The sequence below is a fragment of the Musa acuminata genome, chromosome BXJ1-6 (genome assembly GCF_036884655.1).
Source record: "Musa acuminata AAA Group cultivar baxijiao chromosome BXJ1-6, Cavendish_Baxijiao_AAA, whole genome shotgun sequence".
Taxonomy (NCBI): Eukaryota; Viridiplantae; Streptophyta; class Magnoliopsida; order Zingiberales; family Musaceae; genus Musa; species Musa acuminata.
Window position 1 is genome coordinate 9,947,828 of NC_088332.1, and position 24,805 is coordinate 9,972,632.

The 24,805-nt window shown below is 42.7% G+C and overlaps 3 protein-coding genes and 1 pseudogene across 4 annotated transcripts; 3 read left to right on the forward strand and 1 right to left on the reverse strand.

Moving 5' to 3' along the window:
- Window positions 1-1,553: 1,553 nt before the first annotated feature.
- LOC135676155 (3-ketoacyl-CoA synthase 10-like) lies at window positions 1,554-3,982 on the forward strand. The gene is made up of 3 exons (XM_065187017.1): window positions 1,554-2,018; window positions 2,147-2,772; window positions 3,183-3,982. Exons 1-3 carry the CDS (start codon window positions 1,608-1,610, stop codon window positions 3,742-3,744), a joined length of 1,599 nt encoding a protein of 532 aa, XP_065043089.1. The 5' UTR covers window positions 1,554-1,607; the 3' UTR covers window positions 3,745-3,982.
- Window positions 3,983-8,991: 5,009 nt separating this feature from the next.
- On the forward strand, window positions 8,992-11,573 carry LOC103987576 (probable flavin-containing monooxygenase 1). The gene is made up of 5 exons (XM_009405909.3): window positions 8,992-9,474; window positions 9,557-9,797; window positions 10,419-10,597; window positions 10,679-11,028; window positions 11,092-11,573. The coding sequence occupies exons 1-5, from the start codon at window positions 9,031-9,033 to the stop codon at window positions 11,456-11,458; spliced, it is 1,581 nt and encodes a 526-aa protein (XP_009404184.2). The 5' UTR covers window positions 8,992-9,030; the 3' UTR covers window positions 11,459-11,573.
- A 1,241-nt stretch (window positions 11,574-12,814) lies between these two features.
- LOC135676156 (3-oxoacyl-[acyl-carrier-protein] synthase II, chloroplastic-like) lies at window positions 12,815-15,941 on the reverse strand (annotated as a pseudogene).
- A 4,463-nt stretch (window positions 15,942-20,404) lies between these two features.
- On the forward strand, window positions 20,405-24,140 carry LOC135583134 (nudix hydrolase 12, mitochondrial-like). 2 transcript variants are annotated; one of them, XM_009405912.3, is made up of 6 exons: window positions 20,405-20,864; window positions 20,961-21,064; window positions 21,938-22,052; window positions 22,127-22,210; window positions 23,453-23,602; window positions 23,708-24,140. In XM_009405912.3, exons 2-6 carry the CDS (start codon window positions 20,991-20,993, stop codon window positions 23,876-23,878), a joined length of 594 nt encoding a protein of 197 aa, XP_009404187.1. In that variant the 5' UTR covers window positions 20,405-20,864; window positions 20,961-20,990; the 3' UTR covers window positions 23,879-24,140. The 2 variants fall into 2 exon arrangements, with proteins under 2 accessions (XP_009404187.1, XP_065043090.1); XM_065187018.1 differs by lacking the exon at window positions 20,405-20,864 and having other exon boundaries at window positions 20,886-21,064.
- The last annotated feature ends 665 nt before the right edge of the window (window positions 24,141-24,805 follow it).

A 24,805-nucleotide genomic window follows, 5' to 3' on the forward strand; every position in this document is an offset into this window, starting at 1 on the left:
CCAATGTACGTTTGCTTTGCCGACGAGGCGTCACACATCATCTGATGACTCGAACTGACCACCAAATCATGCGTCCCCATTTTTTCTTTTGATCTCCGCCGTTATTTTTTTTTTTGTACGACAAAATCAAAATCAAAATGTTGACTTTGACCCAATTGAATCAACGAAGGAGGTAACTGTGGGATATGGTTAGACAAGTTTCACATGCATATCAAACGTACACATCACCCTCTCAATTCAATTAGGCAAATCCGGTGACACGATGTGTCACGATGGGTCTAATTAATTGAAGCTTGCTATTGCTAATCCCATTTTAATGATTATATATACCCTTGGAAGCATATAAATATATGATGTATATGACCACTCTAATTTAAGTTACAAGCCTTCACATACATGCAATCGCTGTGCGGTCGCAGGGAAAGTAGGATCTCACGTCATGGGATCATCTTCTCGGGCAGTAACAGAGACGATGGGAAGGAAGCTGCAGCGGTTCCCACTGAAGTTTCTGCCAAACCATACGAAGCCAAATGGTTTTTGCTCGTCTGTAGAACGAAGGACGCGTGTGGCTCTCGATCTATTTCGTGAGGCTTAGCTTTGTTACAACTTGCACTTCTCCTAATTGTGGGACGTGTTGATTGAGCAGGCCATGTCGGTGTCACATTTATTGTTTGGATTAATCTTTCAACCACCAACAAACACGGCAACCATGTCCGAGTGCATGTTGCAGACATATCGGTTTCATCTCTGGCTGTTGCCCATTCATAAACAGTGGTTGACGGAGCTCGATGAACCCGCTGCATGCCACTAAACTCCTCCTGCATTTACTGAGGGGAATTATTCTCCTCGAGAGTTTGTCTCTCGTCTTGGCATCGGTGGATTCCATCGCTTTGCTGTTAAACTGTCCTTTAAGGTGGTGTGGTCTGATGCATGGATCGGGAGTCCATCTCCTAGCTTGCATCTGTTGCTTTCTTTTCGTCGAGGCATGCAGCATGCGAGGAAAGGGAAGCCTCGAGGATAAGTATTCTTCTTCTTCTTCTTCTTCTTCTTCTTCTTCTTCTTCTTCTTCTTCTTCCATTCCAAACTCTGTTAGACTATGACTTGTGCAAGGAAAAGGACTGCCATAATCTTTCTTACCCATATCATGACAGAAACTTTGGGATGGGAGGCCATGTGGTGGAGTTTTCAAGTATGGAAATATAAGGTCTTTCTAAGTCATTTCGTCCCATTTTAACTGAGATTTAAAGCTATCTTTAGTCAACTAAATTCCTATAGTTTTGATACATAATGAGTCAATGAGTTCGTGCTAAAGTTGTCTTTTAGTTGGTTGATGGAGTCTGCATGGCCTCTAGTAGCGAAGGGGAGGTATGAAAGAGAAAGCTATGCACACCTCAAATGTAGAAAAATCATTTTGATTGGAAACAGCTGCACCTCCATTCAATGGAAATTGATGTTTATCCAACTACACACTCTTCGGGTTGGTGCGAACATTAACTCTCACTCACCCACCTCCCTCTTTATACAAAGCCTTCCCCTCCTCGACCACACAACCCACAGCCTCTTCTCGAGAGAAGGAGTGGAGAAGAGGAGAGAGAGAGAGAGAGAGGATGTCAGGCGAGCACACGCTTCTGTCGACGGAGATCGTGAACAGGGGAATCGAGGCCTCTGGTCCCGATGCGGGATCGCCGACCTTCTCAGTCAGGGTGCGGCGGAGGCTGCCGGACTTTCTGCAGTCGGTGAACCTCAAGTACGTGAAGCTGGGGTACCACTACCTCATCAGCCATGCGGTGTACTTGGCCACGATACCGGTGCTGGTGGTGGTGTTCAGTGCCGAGGTGGGAAGTCTGAGCAGGGAGGAGCTGTGGAGGAAGATGTGGGAGGAGACGAGCTACGATCTCGCCACTGTACTTGCCTTCTTCAGCGTCCTCGCGTTCACCATTGCCGTCTACTTCATGTCTAAGCCCAGGCCCATCTACCTCGTCGACTTCGCCTGCTACCGACCCTCCGATGATCTGAAGGTAATGGCACACTCCTGCAAGCTCGCCTCCATGGTTGTCAGCACTTCCACAGATCTTAGATTCTGTACCAGACTCAAGAGTTTAGCCAGTACACCGGACTGCACCAATACGTGCTCTGCTTTTCTCAGGCGTCCAACGCGGAGTTCATAGAGATGGCCAGGAAGTCCGGCAAATTCGACGAGGAAAGCTTGTCATTCCAATCCCGGATCTTGAAGTCCTCCGGCATCGGCGACGAGACCTACGTGCCCAAGTCCGTATTCTCCACGGGCAACTGCGCCACCATGAAGGAAGGCCGCGCCGAGGCCTCCATGGCCATGTTCAGCGCCCTGGACGAGCTCTTCGAGAAGTGCCGCGTCCGGCCCAAGGACGTCGGGGTCCTCGTCGTCAACTGCAGCCTCTTCAACCCCACGCCCTCCCTCTCCGCCATGATCGTGAACCACTACAAGATGCGGGGCAACATACTGAGCTACAACCTCGGCGGCATGGGGTGCAGCGCCGGCATCATCGCGCTCGACCTGGCCCGCGACATGCTGCAGGCCAACCCCAGCAGCTACGCCGTCGTGGTGAGCACCGAGGCGGTGTCCTTCACCTGGTACACCGGCCGCAACCGGTCGATGCTCATACCCAACTGCTTCTTCCGCATGGGGTGCTCCGCCGTGCTGCTCTCGAACCGCAGGCGAGACTTCCGCCGGGCCAAATACCGCCTCGAGCATATCGTGAGGACCCACAAGGGCGCCGACGACCGGAGCTTCAGGTATCCATCTACCTTTGCTGTAGCCTCCTTCACGTTGATGGTAGATAGCATTCATGGTGCAATTTGAGATCTAATCTAACCAGGAGGATCAAAGAGGTTAGCTGAGAGTCAGTACTTAGCAGCTGAGCTACATTTACTAAGTTCACCTAATTCTAATAGCATTTAAGGTCGCAGCTGAGCCGAAATTAAATGACAACAGAACAAGTGGTCGGATAACGTTCATTGCTTGCACACACATTGCACACAAAGAAATCATAGCACCGATGGTTGGTGATACGTCAACGAGCACAATTAGAACTTCTTCTCTCCAAAGCGACAGCTGGTTTTGTGGCGTCGCCGGACCAGGTTAGCACGCTACCTCCTGTTTCTCATGTACTGATAAGCTACTGGGGCTGCGATCTCTTCCTCAGGTGTGTGTATCAGGAGGAGGATGACCAAAGAATCAAGGGCCTCTCCATCAGTCGTGACCTCATGGAGGTGGGAGGGCACGCACTCAAGGCCAACATCACCACCCTCGGTCCCCTCGTCCTCCCTTTCTCCGAGCAGCTCCTCTTCTTCGCCACCCTTCTTCACCGCCACCTCTTCTCCAAGCCCGCCGACTCCGCCAACGCCGCCGCCACCAAACCTTACATTCCCGACTACAAGCTCGCATTCGAGCACTTCTGCATCCACGCCGCGAGCAAGGCGGTGCTGGACGCGCTCCAGAATAACCTGGAGCTCGAGGACCGCCACATGGAGGCGTCCCGCGCCGCCCTCCACCGCTTCGGCAACACCTCCAGCAGCAGCATCTGGTACGAGCTCGCCTACCTGGAAGCCAAGGGCCGAGTGCGCGGCGGCGACCGGGTGTGGCAGATCGCGTTCGGGTCGGGCTTCAAGTGCAACAGCGCGGTGTGGAAGGCGATGCGGCGAGTGCGGAGGCCGAACCGCAACCCTTGGCTCGACTGCGTCGACCGATACCCGGTCGGCCGCTAGGGTTTTGGAACCCGCCCGCGTCGGAGGCCTTGGCGAATGCATGCCAATGTGTTTGCTTTTATTTGCTGCGTTTATGGTGATTAAGACTCAGCTTGAAGCTATCCTGCTGTTTCAATTGATGGTGTCGTTTACAGTTTGGATGTGCCGATCGTTCGCTCGAAATCGTCATGTATTGATGAAGTTAGTTTATACTGTTAACTATATTGCTTGCCATATAGTTAGTATATACTGTTGCTTATTTCTCTCGCTTCCTTCATCGAGCATAAACCCGTTAATCCGCATCTTTTGAATCCTGCGGTGCATTTTAATCTCGCATCGGAAGGTGCCAAGCCGAACCCCTTCGCCTCAAATGTTGCTCCGTCTCAAGGCAAAGGAACTGGTTTATTATATGATTCCAAGAGACATCACAACCTTCTTGGTCATCCGACCGGGATTGGTGCCCCTCTCTCTCGCTGGGGTTTCATCTTCTGTCGCTGCCCGCTCGATGTTCTTCCCTCTCCCTGCCGTCGGTTCTTCGATTCTTTTAGTTTATTTGGCGTCGAGATCAGTGCAGGTCTTGGATTTCGTCGTGCTACTGCTCAATTTGTCTATGAATGCCGAAAAATTTTCAGATTTGACGGTTCTTTTGTGCTTAATTTAATTTAAGATTTCAGGTGTGAAATTGTCCGGGGAGTAATGGCGGCCTTGCAGCCGTATGGATGTGCGGTGGCAGGAGCGAGTTGCTTTCCTTCCTTTGCAGGATGGAAGCTTCGGGTTGGTGTTCAAACGGAGGGGCTACCATGGCATTCCTCGTCGAGGCTTGTCGCTTCCAAGGTATAGAGACGTAGGCTCGTATTATTGTCAAGATTAGTTTTTTGTGTTCATTCGGGTGGACTTCTTGATCGTTGTTTTTGATGAATTGTGGATGTAATGGCAAATTGACAACGAAGGTGACGGAGAAAGTGGCCTCAGAATGGTTCTTGTTCATCACTTATGGTGTGTATGGAATTAGGAGATTTCATTATGCAACTTAGAGTCACCACTTCTGCCACTCCTCGATCACCAATGCTGATTTCCCCTTGCCACCCCTATCGACACCACGACCCATTCTTGACCATGGTTGTCTTTCTTATCGTTTCTTGGTTGTGCTTCTTGATCACTTTCATCCTACAAAGTCCATTGGATGAATTTATTACACTCGTAAAATGCAGGCAATTAAATAAACAGATATCTGAAGAAGTGCAGACTACCAAATGATTATATTGTATCTGTGTTTATCTTGTGAACTCTGAAATTACATTCGGTTTGTAGTCGTCGGTGATAAGTTGCAAGCAACTGTCTTTAAGTAAATCGTCCAATTCAAAGATTGTATCTCATTTCTAGTAATAGATATCTAATTGCAAGTAAACAACTGCTCTGTAGTAATATTAACCGAGTCGGTGGATTGTTTGCAGAAGGGCTGGCTCACTAGCCTCGTCGAGGTTGAACCCTGGGCAGCGACTAGTTTTGTGTCATTCTTGAATTACTTGTAACCTGACATTCTCATGTCATACAACGGAGAATGAGAAGTGAAGCTAGTATTTTGTTCATCATGGCATGCGCTTGTACATGTCGATATATTTTGGTTCGAGTTTATGTAAGTTCCTTTTGTAGTTCATTGTAATAGCATACTTGAGCCTGTTGCGTAGCTGTTTTACTGGTTAAACATTGAACTTGGGCACGTAATGGTTCATCGAACCTCTAATTTCGTTTTATCTCTATGAACATATCGGTGGTGAAATTTCAATAGTTGGCCATGGTTACAAACCATTCCTTTCCAACTTAGTTGCCAGCAGGCATTGATGAAGAACTCGAGTTCTGTGCGCTTATTTTACATTGTAACCTCACCGGTGAACTTGCTCATCCTCAGCCTAGTTTTCTTACAGGCTTATTTCTGTCTCTGATCAACGAACAGCCTTGGGAGATTGTAGAATATCAATGATAGTACACATAGCCTTTTCTTTCAATATTTGATTATTTCACATCTCAATAACACTAAGGATTCTCTCTTATCATGTCTTGGGGTAATTTTGTTGTCTGAATTATGGATTTAACTATGGATCAACTTTGAACTCTGCTCCAGCCATGGCAAGACTTGATGAAGAACTGTGGATGGATGAACCAATGACCAGTAATGAGTATCTAAGCTTGTCTAGAATCATTATATTTAACTTGTATATTGACTGTTTCTTTTCCTAACATTTCATATTAAGCTTCGGTCACCATCGCCAAACAACAAGACTTGTTTGCCACCGATTTGTGGTCAGCAATGTGAACAATTAATTTTATTTGAATTAGAAGCCATTCAAAGGAGAAACAATCACATTTACATGACAAAATATCATAAAAAAATTAACATCAAATATTCATTTTAGCAGAAAAGAGAGTAATAGATCCCAATCTGAACAGGCAATTAAGGGTTCTTCTATCAAGTCTATGGGGCCTTTGGTCAAGGCATCAATCAAACAAATAGAAGCCACGGCTAGCGGTCTAACCGTAAGTCCTAATCCAACTGACAACACTCAACAGCGGTCGTAGAAAGACGTTCACAAATAGACATGTCAACTGTATCGAAAGAGGTTCACAAATTGAGAGATGTCAATTATACCGAATGAATAAATAAATATGAAGAATATTTTTTATTATCTATACGATTATAAATAAATTATAACAAGTCAGTTGTCCACCTGATTCGAGTTAGATTAGGTTAAGCCTTGATCGAATCGACCTTACGGATATATTGTCGAAGTCTAGACTAAGCTAACACATTCAATTAATAGGGATGAATAGTTAATAATTTTATTTATTTATTATTATTATTATTTTTTTTAAATAAAATTTAATATTATTAATTATTTTTTAATAATAATAATTTTTTAAAAAAATAATTAAAAATTCGAAGAATATTGAGACTCCCTGCTCTCTTCACATCCCTATTTAGAAAAGTATTCAAATTAAAATGGTTTGTCTTATTATCATTGCACCTTATGATTTGTAGTGCAGCATTCATTATCCATGTGCTATATTATTAGTCACGTTGGAAGGAGGAGGTAATTGCGTCAGGTACGAAGACTTGAGCTACCACGTAAAAGAAGAGGCAGCGGAAGTTGCCAAGTCTGATGCAGAAGGTTCCTGGAGTTCCCCTGTTGCCAACTCCTCCTCCTCCTCTTCCTCCTCCTCCTACTCAGTGATGACAAGAAAAGCTTGGAATTGCTCAGAGAAAAAAGTAAACATCCTTGGAACAATAATCACCATTCCAGTCGAAGACAGAAGCCCTTTTTCCATGCCAAAGATCATATTCCCCCAAAACTCCTGTGACATTCCACACTTTTTACTGACTTCAACGACAGAAGCTTCGCGTCAGGCCATCCCTTTGTGGTGACCGATGTTGGCTACTACGACCCGCATTCGGAGCCACTTGTGCTTGTGCGGTGGTGTCGTCGTTGGTGGCACGCCGCCTCTGTCAAAGGATGTTCCCTCTTCTTCCTTCTCGAGACAGCGCAGGAGCCATCCAAAATGCCAGCCGTCGCAGTAGGTTCCCGGAAAGAGTCCAGCTTGGACGACCCCTTTAATGATGGCGGAACAGAGCTTGGACATCGACATTCCTCCATCGACGTTTGTCCTCGAGGTTTCTCCTTCTGTTCTCTTCTTTCCTTTACCGAATGCGATCTCGGAAGAGACATGGAAGTTGCGGCATCGGTCAATGCAGATTTGCTCCACAAAATTTCCACTTTAATTCTGCGTTGCTCCTTCCAGAATGAGAATTCCAACCTCTCTTCAAAGTTCCCCTCCTCTCCCATCGAATCTTACAGACCACGCAGTGCGCTGTTCTGCAGAAGAAAGCCACCTCGAGTTTACCCGTGCGAAGAACAAGAATTCTGCTCAAGAAGAGGAGACACGAAAGCTAGCCTCAGGCGGCGTTTCTTTATCAGCTTCCGTCACGTTTTACTCCTTGCTTTGAATCACACAAAAGCATACTGTCAAATCCTGTCTCTTAACATTCTTCGCAACTGGGAAGTCAGTTCGAGATCAACATGGTCCCAAGAATTGAAATCCACGCATCCGAGATGACAAGAACAAGTGTTCCACAAATCACATCCAGTGCTACAAGGAATTTATTGCCAATGGATAGGAAAAAGCAGAGTACAAGTACGCGTCCGAATATCACGTCTCGAGTCCCGTCTTACCTATGATATCGTCAAGTAATTACCCAAGAAATCTCTCTCTCTCTCTCTCTCTCTCTCTCTCTCTCTCTCTCTCTCTCTCTCTCTCTTACAGGTGATTGCTTGGATTTACATACATATGCGTGTGAGACAATGAGAGGGAGAGACACACACTGATGTGTCGGAGGTGAAGCCAAAATGAAAGGTGAGTACAGAACCCTTGGTAAATGATCGAGGTATACTTGGGAATACATGCAGAAGACACATGAGGACTTGGTTCGAGTGTCCCCATAGAATAAGCTATCAGATCCCATAGGCACAAAGAAATGCCTTTTTCTGTACGTGAGAGAAGATGACAAGCTTTCTGAGCTCACCAAAGCCATGGAAAACTTTCAGTAGATGGGAAGGTGTCAACCCACCACCAAATCTAACGCCACACAAAAAAGAATGCAAGTAAACAGAGACTCCTGCTACTGCTGCTGCTGGTGGCGGTCTAGAAGTCAACCCCCAGTGGGCATTAGGTTTTGTTCTGCCAGTTTCAAACCGTGGAACACCATGTTCCAACTTTGAAACCATGCCGGTTTCATGGAAATCACATGCCACCTTCCCATCAATCCCTCCCTACCGCATGTGAGCCATTACACCCACACAGGTACTTACGGAGCTCAAGATTTCTTGGTTGTGGTCAGAGATACGAGATGAGGCTTTGAATTCTTGCATGCAGCATCAAAATGACCTGTTCTCAGAAGTAGAATTCAAGAGCTTGTATGCGTACGGAGAAGTTTTGTGTTCTCACTAGGGTTTTATCTTCTTCTTCTTCTTCTTCTTCTTCTTCCTGCGGATGTGTGGGGTAGAGTCATCACTAGGACTGATAGGGGTAAGTATTGGATTTGAAGGTTCATCATACACAAAATGCTGATCTAATATACAACAAAGTCAACCACCGAAAACCACACACCAATCTCTCATTGCCTTGCCATGTACGTCCACATGCAGGTCACGTGCCATATTGCTTATATATACTCTTGTTCCTGTGCTCTCCATACACCACATTCATCTCAGAGAGAGAGAGAGAGAGAGAGAGAGAGAGAGAGAGAGAGGGAGGATGGAGAAGAGCGGGAAGCCGAGGGTGGCGATCATAGGGGGAGGCATTAGCGGGCTCGCCACGGCGAAGGAGCTCCGGTGGCTGGAGCCGACCCTCTTCGAGGCGACGGACTCGATAGGAGGGGTGTGGAAGCACTGTTCCTTCCGCTCCACGAGGCTGCAGACGCCACGGCCCGACTACGAGTTCTCCGACTACGAGTGGAGGGACCGCACCGACCCGAGCTTCCCCACCCACGCCGAGATACTGGAGTACCTGCACGGCTACGCCACCCGCTTCGACCTGTGGAGACTCATCCGCCTCGAGTCCAAGGTGGTGGAGGTCCGGTTCCTCGGCGACGGCGGCAACGCCGGGTTCCCGCAGCTCTGGGGAGGCAAGCGGCAGGCCATGGGCGACCGACCGTTGTGGGAGGTCGGCGTGGTGTCCGGCCCGTCCGGCACTGTCCAGGTGGCTCTGCTGCTTTAAAATTCGCACTCCCTTTCCCTCTCCGAATCCATCAGCCGACCTTTTCTTCTTGGTTGTGTCTCAGTGGTACGAGTTTGAGTTCGTGGTGATGTGCATCGGGAAGTACGGCGACGTGCCGAACATGCCGGAGTTCCCTCCGGGAAAGGGGCCGGAGGTCTTCCAGGGAAAGGTGATGCACTCGCTGGACTACTGCAAGCTCGACGAGGAGGCCGCAGAGACTCTGATGAAGGACAAGAAGGTTGTGGTCATCGGCTACAAGAAATCCGCCATTGACTTGGCAGTCGAATGTGCTGCAGTCAATCGAGGTAAAAGCACTGATCAGATATCAATTCAACCCAAAATATTATGGTCAAACTCTATATATATATATATATATATATATATATATTTCACTCGAGTCTCTCAATATTTATAATCTCTTCGTAGACATAAATATTTAGATTATATTCAAAATCATCATATAAAGAAATAAAAATTTTACTAGTTGACTAAAAATTCACTCAACTCTCTCAATATTTACAATCTCTTCGCAGACATAAATATTTAAATTATGTCCAAAGTCAACACATAAAAGAAATAAAAGGTTGACTGATTGACTATAAATTCACTCGACTCTTTTAATATTTATAATCTCTTTGTAGACATAAATATTTAGATTGTGTTCAAAGTCAACACGTGAAAGAAATAAAAAAAAAAATTAACTAAAAATTAACTTGACTCTCTTCATATTTATAATCTCCTCCCACTTTATAAAAATAAAGAAATAAAAAAAATTGAATGGTTGACTAAAATCCTTGTGATCACCGGATTCAGGGACACAGCAAGCGATCCGATATATTTATTGGTTGACTAAAGACTTTTCCGAAAGTCAACAGCTTTTTCTAGCGTATCGTTGACTCTCTTTTTTAATCTTGTCTGGGGTGAAGGGCCGGGTGGTGAGGCATGCACGATGGTGATAAGGACGCTTCATTGGACTGTTCCCTCTTACTCTATTTGGGGTCTACCCTTCTTCCTGTTCTTCTCGACCAGGTTTTCTCAGTTCCTCCACGAGAGGCCAAATCAGGGACTGTTGAGATCCCTCGCCTGCCACCTCTTGTCTCCTGTGGTAATGCGTCTTCGCTCGCTCATTGATTTGTAGCTTTTGTTGTGGTGACGATGATCTCGAGCTTCATGTGTCTCGCCACAGAGGAGAGGGGTCTCCAAGTTCATCGAGTCTTATCTCACATGGAAGCTGCCGCTGGAGAAGTACGGGCTGAAACCGGACCATCCTTTCGTGGAGGACTACGCGTCGTGTCAGATGGCCATCTTGCCGGACAACTTCTTCGCGGAGGCCGACCAAGGACGGATCCTGTTCAAGAAGTCATCCCGGTGGTGCTTCTGGGAAGGTGGTGTGGTCTTGGACGACGGCACCAGGTTGGAGGCGGATGTGGTGTTGCTGGCCACCGGGTTTGACGGCAAGAAGAAGCTGAGATCGGTGCTGCCGGAGCCGTACCGTGGGTTGATAGTGGACTCAGCCGGTGTCATGCCCCTGTACAGGTGCGTGCTCTCTCTTCTTCTTAATCATCCGAAACAGTTGGCTCAATGCTCGATCGATGACAGGGGAACGATTCACCCTCTCATCCCTCACATGGCCTTCGTGGGGTACATCGAGAGCGTCTCCAACCTCCACACGTCGGAGCTGCGGTGCAAATGGCTGGGGGGGCTGCTGAAGGGGCACTTCGAGTTGCCGAGCGTGGAGGAGATGTTCCGGCAGAGCAGCCAGGAGACAGAGGTCATGAAGAGGACCACCAGATTCTACCGCCGCCACTGCATCTCCACCTTCAGCATCAACCACAGCGACGAGATGTGCGAGGAAATGGGTTGGAGTTCATGGAGGAAACGGAACTGGATATCCGAGGCATTCGGTGCATACAACAACCAGGACTACAAAGAAGACAAAAGCGAGCAAGACGATGTGTTAGATTGATCACTGAATATACGAGGCAAAAATCACATAGAAGAAGAAGGTTCATATATATCCAAGCATGTCATCTTTTGATTTGTTGTACTCTTTACGTGTAGTCAATAAATAAAAGTTGAGTTCTATCGTCACAGAATAAATCTTTTCTACGGTCGACTGTCTGTCTTCAAGCAGATAAATCGAGAGAGAGAGAGAGAGAGAGAGAAGACTCCATTTTTGTTCCCAGAACATTTTCCATGTTCAAACAAGAACAGATGGCGATAAGGTGCGTCTACCGTGTTCGACATGTGTTCATGTTGTAATCTCATGCATCCAATGTCTCGCCCTGATGCCGGAGCATGGCAGGGTGGACACGGGGCATCCATGCACCGAACAACCTGGGATGCAGAATGTCAAACCAGTCACAACTTGATGAGTGGTTCCACTGCATCCCAAATGGTTACGTATGACCTTTGACTTGAACGGTGCCTTTATAATATTTGATATCCATGAATTTCTTGCCACCGATGTTGGAGAAGTTGATGTTCTCCTACGCCAATTGAGTGGCTTGGCTATATATATGTATGTATGACCGGGAGCTGGACAATTTCAAAGTCAGCGTGACTTTGGTTGGGCAAATATGTGTCGGATGCGTAAGCATCGGAGGGAAAAAGGTTGAACAAGAAACAGAACTGGGGTGCCGGTTTAAGCACTGCATCTGCTCGATGCCATTGCCATCGGTTGAAAAGGATAACACAGCAGCTTGGACATCAGGCAATTAAAGAAAATGGGTCAACAACAACAACTCTGACTGCAATGTTGATGATGATGTAGTCCACTCCGACTCCGACTCCGACTCCGACTGGTATTCGGTCATTGTCACTGAGAGCACGCATCGATCTACGTCGATGATCAATTGGGATGAAGGAGGGAGGGCTGGAGCTTAAGCGGGGCAATTGGTAAAACAGAGTACGTTTTCTTGAAGTTGGTGTTCTTTGTGTGGATTTTGAGCGCGGGATCATCTGGGATCATGGTCTGGATTGGAGGAGATTGAATCTAACCACCTAAACTTGACCATAGTAAGTATTAGCAACAACGACAAGGTGGTTGAATCTAACCACCTAAACTTGACCTGGTCCATTTATACTAAAAAAACAACTGAATCATCAAAGTGAACCTTCAACGAGAGTGACTGACTTGTTGCATTCATTTCAGATCATCATCAGGAGGGGCAAAACGTTTTTTAGTTCGCTGGTGTTTGGCATCCAGCGTTTGTCAAACACAGGTCGAGTGCTTCCCTGGAAGAGCACTGGTGTTGACAGCATCTCAGATGCATGTACAAACAAACAAACAAACTAATGTTCCTTTCCACAAGACGGGGCAAAAAAAAATTATTAGGATGAAAATTATTATAATAGTAAAAAAATTGTTCCAGCTCGATTGTTCTTTGCCCAAATATCAAATCAACACCAATATTTAAACAAACAAAAAAATAAACCCTAGGGTACACGACCTATCCAATACTACTGATCTGCACCGTATCACTATTACTTGTAAGGATGGATGAGTTCTGCCCGCCGAACCCAAAGGAATCAATCTTTTCCTTTCCTGACCCCACTAGCATATCCACATCCTGAATTAAATCACAGAAATATACAGGCCATTCCCCGGTTAAATCTCTAAGAATATGAACGGAATAAAGCTCTTTATGACCACCCTATGATTTCCCTTTTTTTAACTGAAAGAGCACTAAATCGTCGCTGATTTTTGTCAGCGCTTTCATTTAACAGTCATCAAATCTATTCATCATACTTACTAGTCCTTAGTAATTGAATATATATATATTTCTTCCTTTATTTCATGATTGGAGGTGTGAAAAATCATTGTGAATGTGAACCAACATATTAGTAGTGACAGGAGGAAAGATGTACACGTACCATAGTTTCCTCTGGTTTATCCAGATTAATATTTGGATGAACCCACCCTGTTCGAATAGCCTGCAAAAGAATACTCAAACAAGCAGGGATCTAGCTTAACAAGAGATTGAATAATGTGAAAACAGATACGGATACATCACTCAGGTGGCTGTACTAGTATTATTATTTTTTGAGTAAGAAAACTCCTAAATTGCCCACAAGGAACCCTGCTTAATAAAAAAGATTGCTTTCGTATCTGCCTAACAACAGCCAGGGATCATTACCTGTACAACAGCAACAGCTTCCACTGCACCAGCGGCACCCAGTAGGTGACTGGTCGTGGATTTTGTTGAATTCACTCTAAGCTGCAACATTTAGTTAGGTTACATGATAAAAGCAGTAAGACATTTTAAACCTTAATCACACACCTTAGGGTTCTTGCCAAAACAATGAATAAGAGCTTGATATTCCTTTAAATCACCAGAGAGTGTCGAAGTTGCATGAGCATTTACATGATTAACATCCTCTCTGGATACTCCCGATTCTGACAGTGCCTTCTCAATGCAGAGAACAATACCTGTCCCTGATAAACACAGGCCATGAGATTGTTAGGAGCATAAAAAGAAGATGAACAACAACGGCAAAACAAGTTTTTTTACATCACGACACGATGAAAGAATAGGTTACCTTCGGGACGTGGCTGTCATATGATAAGCATAAGCATCACAAGTGAAGCTTCCTCGTAGAAACTCTGCATAGATTTGTGCTCCCCTTAGCTGTAGAGAATGAAAGAAAATAGATAGATCCAAAAAACAACTACAAGCAAGAGATAAATGTGAAAATTCGACAGTATGAATCTGACCTTAGCGTGGTCAAGTTCTTCCAGCAGTAGCACGCCAGCCCCTTCGCCCATCACAAATCCATCACGATCTTAATAATCATCGAGTCAACAAGAAAACTTGAGTTCCTACATCTGATATAGAAATAAAAATAATGAATTAGTGAACTACTAAGCAAGGAATCAAATATCAAATTGTACTGATCTGTACAAACCAGTATTTACTGGTCCTACCGAGGACCGGCACTGGACCAAGTCAGGGTATTGGTCGGTATTCAAGTTTTTAATATTTTTTAGTGATACAATGCAAAAATGAGACCATCAATACAAAAATTATGCAGAAAAGTCTCAGCAAATTTAGAAATAAGAAGTTAGAGTAATATACACATACAACATCCCAAGGGCGTGATGCTTTGGCAGGATCATTATTTCTTTGCGAAAGTGCTCTGCATGCCACAAAGCCACCTAATCCTGCAAAAAATTTAACGACAATGTAGCATTACGCATGTAAAAAACTGTTCATCACAATCACAAAAGATGACAGTTTCAGCTGAAAAATCACACCAATGGGTATGATCACTGAATCAGATCCACCACAAAGCATCACATCCTGCAACATTTGGACAGAAGGAAATGCATGACATGAGTTCCAAAATACTAGCGTTAACCAACAATGGGAAGAAGTGGGCAACTTACAGCTTCACCTCGTACAATATGATTTGCCGCATTCAGAATGCAGAAGTTACTAGTTGCACATGCAGTTGAAATTGAATAGTTCGGGCCCATCCAACCCTAAGGATAAAAAGAACATAGGACATCCAATTTAGATATTTTTCAAACACTTATGACACACGAGAGAATTTTCCAAGAATGGGTCAATCGGCGCACCAGATCCATTGCAAGCATAGCAGATCCCATATTTGTGGTTGCAAAGGGTACACAAAAGGGGTTCATCTTCTTGTACGAGACTCTCAATGCTTCAATCGCATCATTAAATACCTGAAACATGAAATACCATAATAAGTATAATATTCACAGAACAGCATTAGACAAATGCAACAACCCATCCCTGATAATATTGGAAGTCATAGAAAGTGTAAGACAAAACCTTCCCAGTGCTAAAGTTAGAGCATATCAACTCAGATATATGCTAATAAAAGGCATACCTTCATCCCACCCATTGCAGACCCAATTAGCACACCACATCTTGTTTTCTCGAACTGGCTCATGACGTCTTCTGTGACTCCACCATCTTCCAATGCTTTTTTGCCAGCGGTAAGTAAGTAAAGCATGAACTTGTCCATCCGCTTTGACAATTTAGGTGCCACCCAACCATCTGTAGAAAAAGATTTAATTTCCCCTGCAATCCTCTACAAAAGAGTTTGTTATCAGGAACTCCTATGAATCTCTTGGTCTACTAAATTAACCCCATTCGCCTATCCAGTTCTTAAGAGCAGTAAATAGACAGATTAGAATGTATTAGTTATTATCTTAAGATATCAAGCTATTTGTTTAGTAGAAGATATACCGTCGGAAAACTGGAGCAATCAAATGTTTCAATCTCGCTTACGCCACTAACACCTTCAAGAAGGTTGCTGTAGAAGGTATCCAGATCATGGCCGAGAGGTGTGACCACACCCATGCCAGTCACAACAACCCTCCTCTGTTTCATATGCCCTTTCTTCACTCCAACTTCCTTAGCTGACTCCAAAGCAACTGTCATCGCTGGTCCTGCATTCCACAATATGCAACAAGAACAGCATCACTCGATCACTTCACGACAAGATCCAAGTCTTAACCTGCTATTCAACAAGAACAGAACTAATTTGCATGGTCTGGAAATAGAGCAGCCCATCACACAGTAGCTATGCACTCGTTTCCGTGCTTTCCACCGCAATCAAGAAAAAGATACCACCAGATGTGATTAAATAAGCCTGATCGAATGCGAAGATCAGACTCTTCGCATTTGATCTATCATGTGAGGCAAACAAAAGAAACAGATCTTAAACCGGGTCTGCTTTCACTATCGATATTGTTCCTTCGGTTCATTAATGGAAGGGAGATCCTCGTGGACGCAATGTGACGCCGATCTTGGAACCAAATCACAGATCTCGTTTTATTAGACGGATACTTGGAACAAAGAAATCGAGATGTGTTGGTATTGAGCTTCCGACAAACGAACAAATAAATCAGAAAGGAGAGAGGATTAAAGAGACGGGATTTTGAAGAATGCACACTACCAGAGGCAGCGGGTGGAGAAAACCGCCGTCGGTTGCCCTCAGGCGACGCGGAGCCGCTGACGTCGGCGCAGGCTCGAAAGCGAGGCAGGAGCTAACGAGGCCCGGGATCCGGAAGCTGCAGGGAGCGGAGATCACCCGCAGCGTGGTGGAGTCGCGGCCGCCGGCAGGGATCGCCGCCATCCGCCTCCAACTCGACCCCGGCCGGTCGTGGTCGCACGCGGCGGAGGAGGACGCGCACCCCACCGCGACGAGCCACGTGCGGAGGGGCGAGGCCACCGCCATTGCGGCGAGGGCTCGACCGAGAGGGAGCGAGAGTGAGAGGGGAGCAGTTATATACATTCTTTGAGCGGACGAAGAGATGTTGAGAATGGCGGTTTTATATTTATATATATATATATATATATATATATATATATATATATATATATATATATATATATATATATATATATATATAACTATGAAAGTTTAGTAGTTTCTCATAAAAAAATAATTAACTCTAGAGATATAATATAACGGAGAAGATATAATTATTTAAGGGAATTACATAATCCAAAAGCACCCCTTTGTTTTAAAAAAAAGGAACGAATTATTCATATTTAATTTTTTGATTAGAGATGAATTGAAAAAATGATATTTAAGATTCTTCTTGAGAAAAAAAAAATTATACGTTCCTTTGTTCATAAAATATGTGAAAATATCAACGTAACTTATCATTTGATCTGAATGTTACATGAATAACGAAAAGACTTACGATTAGAAGAGATAGAGAACGAGGGTTCAACAAAGACTAAATACACTTATCACGAGAATTAAAATTCATCAATATATATCTAAATATAATAATAATAATAATAATAATAATAATAATAGAGTATGCCTCGATTAGATAGCTAATCTAAACTTCCTCATTGGGAGTCTAATTTCTCAATTAAATAGCTACGATAGCAAAAGATTGAGTTCGGTAGTTCCTCGTACAAAACTATTCACTCTAGAGTCCCTTGTTTCAAAAAAAAAAAAAAAGTTATTCATATTTAATTTTATGATTAGAAGAAAATTCAAAATTGAATAATTATAATTAAGATTTTTTTTCAAAAAAAGAGAAATATTTCCTATGTTACCCATAATATATAAAAATATCGATGTAAATTTATATAATCATTCAGTCTCAATGCTTTAGGAAGATCATAGCTAATCTATCTTGATTAGGCTTTAGTTATATTACTTTTATATACAAACAAACATTCAAAGATATCAATTGAATGAAAATAATCTTTTGCTTATCCAAAGATACTTCCATTAAGAGAAGCCAAGGGTGGTTGCTCGGATGGAATTAAATTGGGCACAAATACTTTGGTAAGAGAGAGAGAGACACACACACACCAAAAAAAAAAAAAAAGGAGCTTTAATGTAGATGTGATGTGGTTTACATTTGATTTATTTATATTTTCTAAAGTCTTGTTTACATTAAATCAGTGTTTAGTATCTGAACAAAAGTATCGTGGTCGGTGAGTCAACACGGTTAGGTCCGCGAGCCAATGTCAGGAACTTTTAGTGGATTGAGTTAGATGATAAGGTGGCTACGTCTCTTGACCGTCTCGGGCGAGAGTCAGACCGATGGGGTCGGTTTGGCCCTCGTGAGTGGATGTGAGTCACGTCCCTCCGTCCCCGGGGTGGTTAACAACTTGTCTTTGTGACGCGGTCGCGCCTTCGGGAAGGGGTGCTAATTGGCATTGGTCAGGATCCGGGCCGACGGGCCGCACTCCTTCTACGTACCGGATGGTGATTCCTGGGTGGAGACGCTCGCTGCTCGAGGGTGACCGCTTCCCTACAAAAATGGTCTTCGTCGGGTGCTTCTCGACTTTGGCCCCTCCGACGAGCAAGTCAGTCGAGTGTTATCTTTTTCTCCTTTTCTTTTTTCCTCCCCCTGACCGAGTGTCGAATAGGGGTTTTTATACCATCGTGCAAGGATTGGTTCCGCCTTGATTTGACGTGGCCGTTGACTTTCATTGGGGTGAAGCGACTTCTCTGATGAGTTGGCATCTTTGGGGGTGCCTGAGCGGCGTCAGACAGCACCGCCCCAAGCTCTCGGGGTAGTCATGTTGCACAGTGTATTAATACGGGACCCAACGTGGTGTGCATCCTAGGGTTCTGATGGCGTATGGCGTCGGATTTGTGGCAGGTGGCGTGTGACGTCGATGGTGATTCATTAGGAGCCAAAATATACTCTATTAGTATCTATCATCGATCATTATATGTTGTCATATCTTTCGATCGTAAACTCAATTTGGTTGTCAATTTATGCAACAAGATTACGTTAGATCAAGTGATATGAAGAAGAAGAACTAATATTTATTTAATATTTAAGTTAGAAATTATTTTATATTAATAATAATAATTTGTATTGAGTTTTTTTAATTTATTTTTAATGAGACTAAATGAACGTATCTTTGCAGCCTTACAACTAATTGTTTCATCGTGAATATTTTCATCAAATAATTACAAGTTATCCGAATATGAAAGGTTTCATCGGAGCCATTGTACATTATTTCTCATGAAATGTACTCATCGGATGCTCCCTTATATGTTGATCGAATGTTGGGTAAGCATTAGCGTGACACTTGATAATTCACATATCATTTTCATGTATCAATATCATTCTAATAGAGTAATTTATTTCTTGGATGACGATAAAAAATCTTATTTTTTAGTTTATCGACTCCAACAATCGATTGCATGTCATGTCGTTGGAAGAGATTTTGATTGTTATTCGATAGAGAGAATAGAATCGATGTTTCCTCATACGTCAATGTCATAGGTTTAGTAAACACCATAGATCAAGACTATATTAAAACAATGATATCGATAACCCTTCTGTTATGTTTGAATAGCTTCTTTTTGTTATTTTTTCTCATCATCCACGTAATCAAGTGTTTAGAGAATACTAAAAATGAATCTCTAAATAAATATTATATTTTAATATTGGTGTATTTGGTGATGACATGAGCGTAGGGAAAAACTATAATAGTAAAATATTTTTTCAAAATATAAATTTATTATCAAAAATAAATATTATTCATAGCAGCATAAATAGTAGAATAATAAATCAATCACAAAATGAGACACCAAATTTTTATATGAAAAACTCAATACGAAAAAAATCACGATATCGTAGTCCACTTAAAACTTTTCACTATCACCAGTAATGATAACATGTTTATAGTAAACCTTCTCCAGAATAATTAGTGGATCATAATAATATAAAGAATATGCTCAACAATAACGTATCATTATCACTATAATAGATTTCATAAAAGTAAAATTTTAGAACTCATCGAGTAGGTATAATAGAAAAATATCTTAGAGAGAATAAATTATAGATCAATAATTAGGATTGTAGAACATGTTATCTCTTTATTTGTTTTCGACCGTTAGCACACCTATATCTGGTGCACCTCTCAACTTTTTTTTTAATAAATTAGATTTAGACTCGCTTAAATCAATCGATCCAAGCCAACGTATCAATCGATCAAAATACACGTATGGCTTAGACCCAACAATGAGAAATAGAATATTAATGTTCATGATAATTATTATAAATTTAAATTATGAAAAATCAAAATCTTTTAACTAGCAACGAGATTAATTCTACTTTTTCGTACCACTCATTAATATTAAATATAAATCTAGTGGATGAGATTCGTGTCAATGCGTCGAATATGAGAAAGATCAACATATTGATTTGTATATAAAAAAAAAGAGTATAATCACAACATCGCATTACTTCAAATCAGAGAAAAAAAAAAGACTAAATAATTTTTTTTAAGCAAGAAGTTAGAGACGGTGAATCAAAGTCAACTCTCTCTCTCCGAGAATGGTATCTTCCAGAAGATCTAACAGTAAGTCAACTCTCTATCTCCCTCCGGTGCCTTCTCTATCGTATCCATGGCGTAAAAAGTATACCAGAGTTGATTCGGTCCCGCCGCAAAAAATGGCCCTCTTTGCCTCTGTTCTGATGCACTCTGTTTCGTAGGGTATTGCGGCTCATTCGAGAAGCCCCCCAATATTCCACATCGCTTCTGGCCACTCCGATTCCATCTTCGTCTTCCCCCGTCGTCGATGCTGGGCGGATCCTCCTCTCGAGACCTTGATAAAGTCGGTTTTTTTTATCAGAAAGATGTGATCTTTGGGCCGTTTGCTTGACCCGCCAGGCATTAAATACGGCGCCGAGGTGGCGGTGGACGCGGTAGCGGTAGCAGCAGCAGCTGCTCCACGAGATTATCGGTTCTAGAATACCCTTCCAACTCCGGATGCCTTCGTGGCGAAGCCTCTAGGGAGGAGAGGTCGTAATCTTTGGGCAATTGGATTCGGTCTCCGAAGTGGGAATGGATGCGATTATTGCGGCCTGGGTTTTATCTATAACCGGTCTGTAATCTCTGGTGAGGCGCCCCCACAGCTGTCGTTTCTCCTTTATCAAGTCGATACCTTTGGCGCTCTCTCATCTCTTCTCGTTTGGTTTTACGTGTGTTGTCTAGAGTCGGAAGCTTTTTTTTCCGCACTGAATCATGCCTGCGCCTCTGCTAGCTCGGAAGGGTCGTCACCTGCAGCGTTACGAGAACCAGCTCCGGCTCGTCGCAGGGTATTTGTGGTTCCCTTCTCTCAACTTTTCTTGAAATTTGGGTTCTTGAGATCAAAATCTTGATTTGCTATGTTTCTTTACCTTCTTGCGCTACTCGTGGAAGGTAATTTTGTTGTGAATCGAGAGGAAAGGGAGAGGTGGATGGGAGTGGTAGGGACGAGGGTAATTAGATGTTGTAGGATATTTTTCTTTTGGCACTTCAGATTTTGATGAGATGAGGTTAACAACAGTTTGATTCTGTTAGCAACTGTGTCATGATGAGGACTTTACTTACGCCTGTCAAGTGTTTGGTAAATTGTCCTTATGGTGATGTAATTGTTGGAAGCAGGATGGTGGTTCTTTATCAAGAACAGAAGTAGGCAGAAACTTCAAAAAAAATTTCTCTTTATACAAATTAAAGAGGAGATATGTAAATTAAATCTTGGCACTAGATATCAGTAACAAAAAATATAATATAATAGTTACAAAGGAAAAATGACATGTCAATATTAAGGGTTTTTTTGGCCTCTGGTGACACAGTAATCCTTTTTTTATTTATTCTTCACTCCTTCAGGCTCCCAACTATTTACATGTTTATGCTCAATAAGTTGATTTTTATTTTTATTTTGGTTCATATATAAAACCAGCCTCACCACTTGCCACATCAGTGGGGCATCGCCCAATGATCTTGTTCTTATCCCAGATGAGGAGTTCCTATCTGACCTGAAACAGAAGAGTACTGACATATCTAATTGTTTCTTGAGAGTAATACTGCCTTTGTTTATGTTAAATGGATTAATTATAACACAATTCAAGACAAACTTGTATCCAATTTTGATGTAATTTCCATGCCTTAATTATTTTTTAATCTGTTGTCTCATCTGGTGTGATCAGATGCATTCCTTACAAGATTATTGGGAAACCCGACAACCAATCTGGTGATTTGATAAATGGAGTGGAAGTCCTCATGATCAGTTCACCGGGTCGGCATGACTTTGTCTTCCCAAAGGTGAGAACCGCTTGTGAACTTCAAATCTCAAGTGTGGCTTGTACAGTTTACTGATCACTAATACTATGATGTAGGGTGGCTGGGAGACAGATGAGACTGTATGCGAAGCAGCATGCCGGGAAGCTCTGGAGGAAGCAGGAGTTAGGGGAATAATAGATGTAAGTATCAGTATCCAAAATTTTATGCTTGATGACAAAAATTGATGCACAACAACAAAGTCATTCTTTGTTCAAACAACCATATCTTAGTGGAGTTTGGAGGTTTGTTATTGTTTCCTTTTTTTGCATTGGATATTATCCTAACTTTGTGCTTTCTATCATTATTTTGATTTCATACCTCAAGAAAAAAGACATGGTCTTCCATGCAAATCTGTCTTTTGCTCAATTGGCGGGGTCCTTATGAAATTAATGTTTGGTCAATACTGACTCAGATAAGAGCCATTATAGAAAATGAACAACTATTTCACTCACTGCTAAATGAATCCTGTGTGAGCGAGACGTTTTTTTCTCGATAGGGTTGAAGTTTGTAGATTCCTTATGTGACAAAATTAAGCTCCTCTTTTCTTGCTTTTAATTTCTGCAGCTAGTTGCTGATCTGTGATTTTAAAGTTGGGTTGATGTTGACTTGCCAGTGGCATATATCTAAGCTTCATGCTTCAATTTTTGAAAAAAAAAATGTGTAATTAACGTTCTGGAATATTACTCATCATTAAATCATTCACTGTTATCATACTTATCGCGAACAATCACTTTTGGATCTTCATATATAGTTGATATTTGCCTTACCCACCTACTGTGCATGTGATATGCCTCTTGTTCTCCTGATTCCTACAACATCTGACATGATCTGTTCCTAGTAATGGCCTTACAATTTCGGCCCCACAGGTCACCTGTTTGAAAGAAATGGCCTTGTCTTTAATCTTCTTTAGAGATTCAGCTCTATAACTTGGGTGTCGCTTGGATCACAAAAAGAACAAGCAAATATTATCATACAAGTATGTGGTGAATGCTTCATAACTGGTCTTTTCATATCATTGTCATGGAGGCATCATGGCTTTTATAGCTACTCACCAAATAGACAGATAATGTTGCCGGCTGCAACTTGGATTGGATGACACCATAAATGTCTACAGACTGGAGGTGACATTAGTGTAAAAGTCCTAAAACTAGCAACATGAATTCATTGGAAGGATCAAAGATGAGGGGAAAAGAATAAAACCTACTTTGTGTTCTTGTTCTTATCTCTAACAAAAAAAAAATTCCTACTATGTGTTTCTTCATGAAAGCTAGTCCAAACAGAACAGATGTTTTCTATGCCCCATCAATGCAATCAGTGCTAATTATTATCTACTTCTCCCTTTCTTTCTCTCTCTTAAAAACGTTGTGTTGATCCATGTTTAGGAAATCGAGCTAGGTAATTGGGTGTTTAGAAGCAAGAGCAGCCAAGGTACTTGCAGCCAGGAAGGAGGTTGCAGAGGTCACATCTTTGCCTTGGAGGTCACTGAGGAACTGGACAACTGGCCCGAGCAGAAAATGCATGGCAGGAAATGGGTCGGTATCTGCTAGTACTTCATTTCACATAGTAGGCAAATCAACTGCAAATTTTGAGATGCTTTTGATCTTTATTCCTAACACAATTGGCTGGTCCTAAAACAGGTGGCATTGGAAGAAGCATATGCACTCTGTCGGTATGATTGGATGCGCGAAGCCCTCGACTTGTTCAGGATCTACCTCTTTAGCAAGCCTGTGCCACCTGTGTCTGGGTTATACGAGCCGCCAAAATTCCGCATCTCGACTTCAGCTGAGCGGGCCATTGCCTCATGCTGATGCTTTCGTACCGCCTTCGATGAGCCTGTTTGTAAAGTCAGTTTATGGTTTGTTCTCTCACCTTCTGTCGATGAGGTTGAATGTTTTAACGATTTAACTTGTACAGTTTCTTGTCCTACCTTTCTCATGACAACATCAGTTGGGTTGTTAATATCAGAGTTTGCTACACAAACTCTCGTCCTGTAGATTTGCCAAGACAGAAGAAGTTTGATCAGTCCGCTTGCTGTAATCAAAATGGTTTATAACACACATTTTCATATCATTCCACTGTTCACTGTTTCAATTTGTTTTAAAGATCATATGAACTCCCATTCTGTCCCGGTTTGCTTCATGCTTCATTTCATCAGGGCATAATAAGCCTTGAGAGAAGATGAATTCTCGACTTTGGATCTTAATCTACTTTGAAACACATCCTGTCTATTACCTTGTCTAGATTTCTCTGGCTATTTCCATCAAGTTATGTATGCATAACTTGTTTCTTTTAACAGAATTCTGACACATCCAAAACCCTATATTGAAGGTCTATATGCCAACTGGAAATCAAGTAGCATGATATACACACAATTTTCTTAGAAAGAAAGGATTGACTTCACCTTGGTCTGTGTCAAACAACCAAGGGCTGTGCCAGAGTAGTGAAATAAAGGTTTAAACCTAAGTGACACACAGACTATATTGCAAAGATGTAGGGTTAAAAGTCAGATAAATTATTGTCTGCATTACATGTAGCATATTACAACTTGAAAGCCTGTCACATGTCTAGACCTAAACAATTTACTCTCTGTCACAAAGTTAGGATCATCTTTCATCTCAGTGGAAGAGTGACTGTTCAAGTATAGTACACTTAATAGCATATCAGACTCTGCAGTAGTGAATACTGTTTGCAGCATTTCATTGGCCTATTCTTGCATTATTAAAGAGCAACCTTGT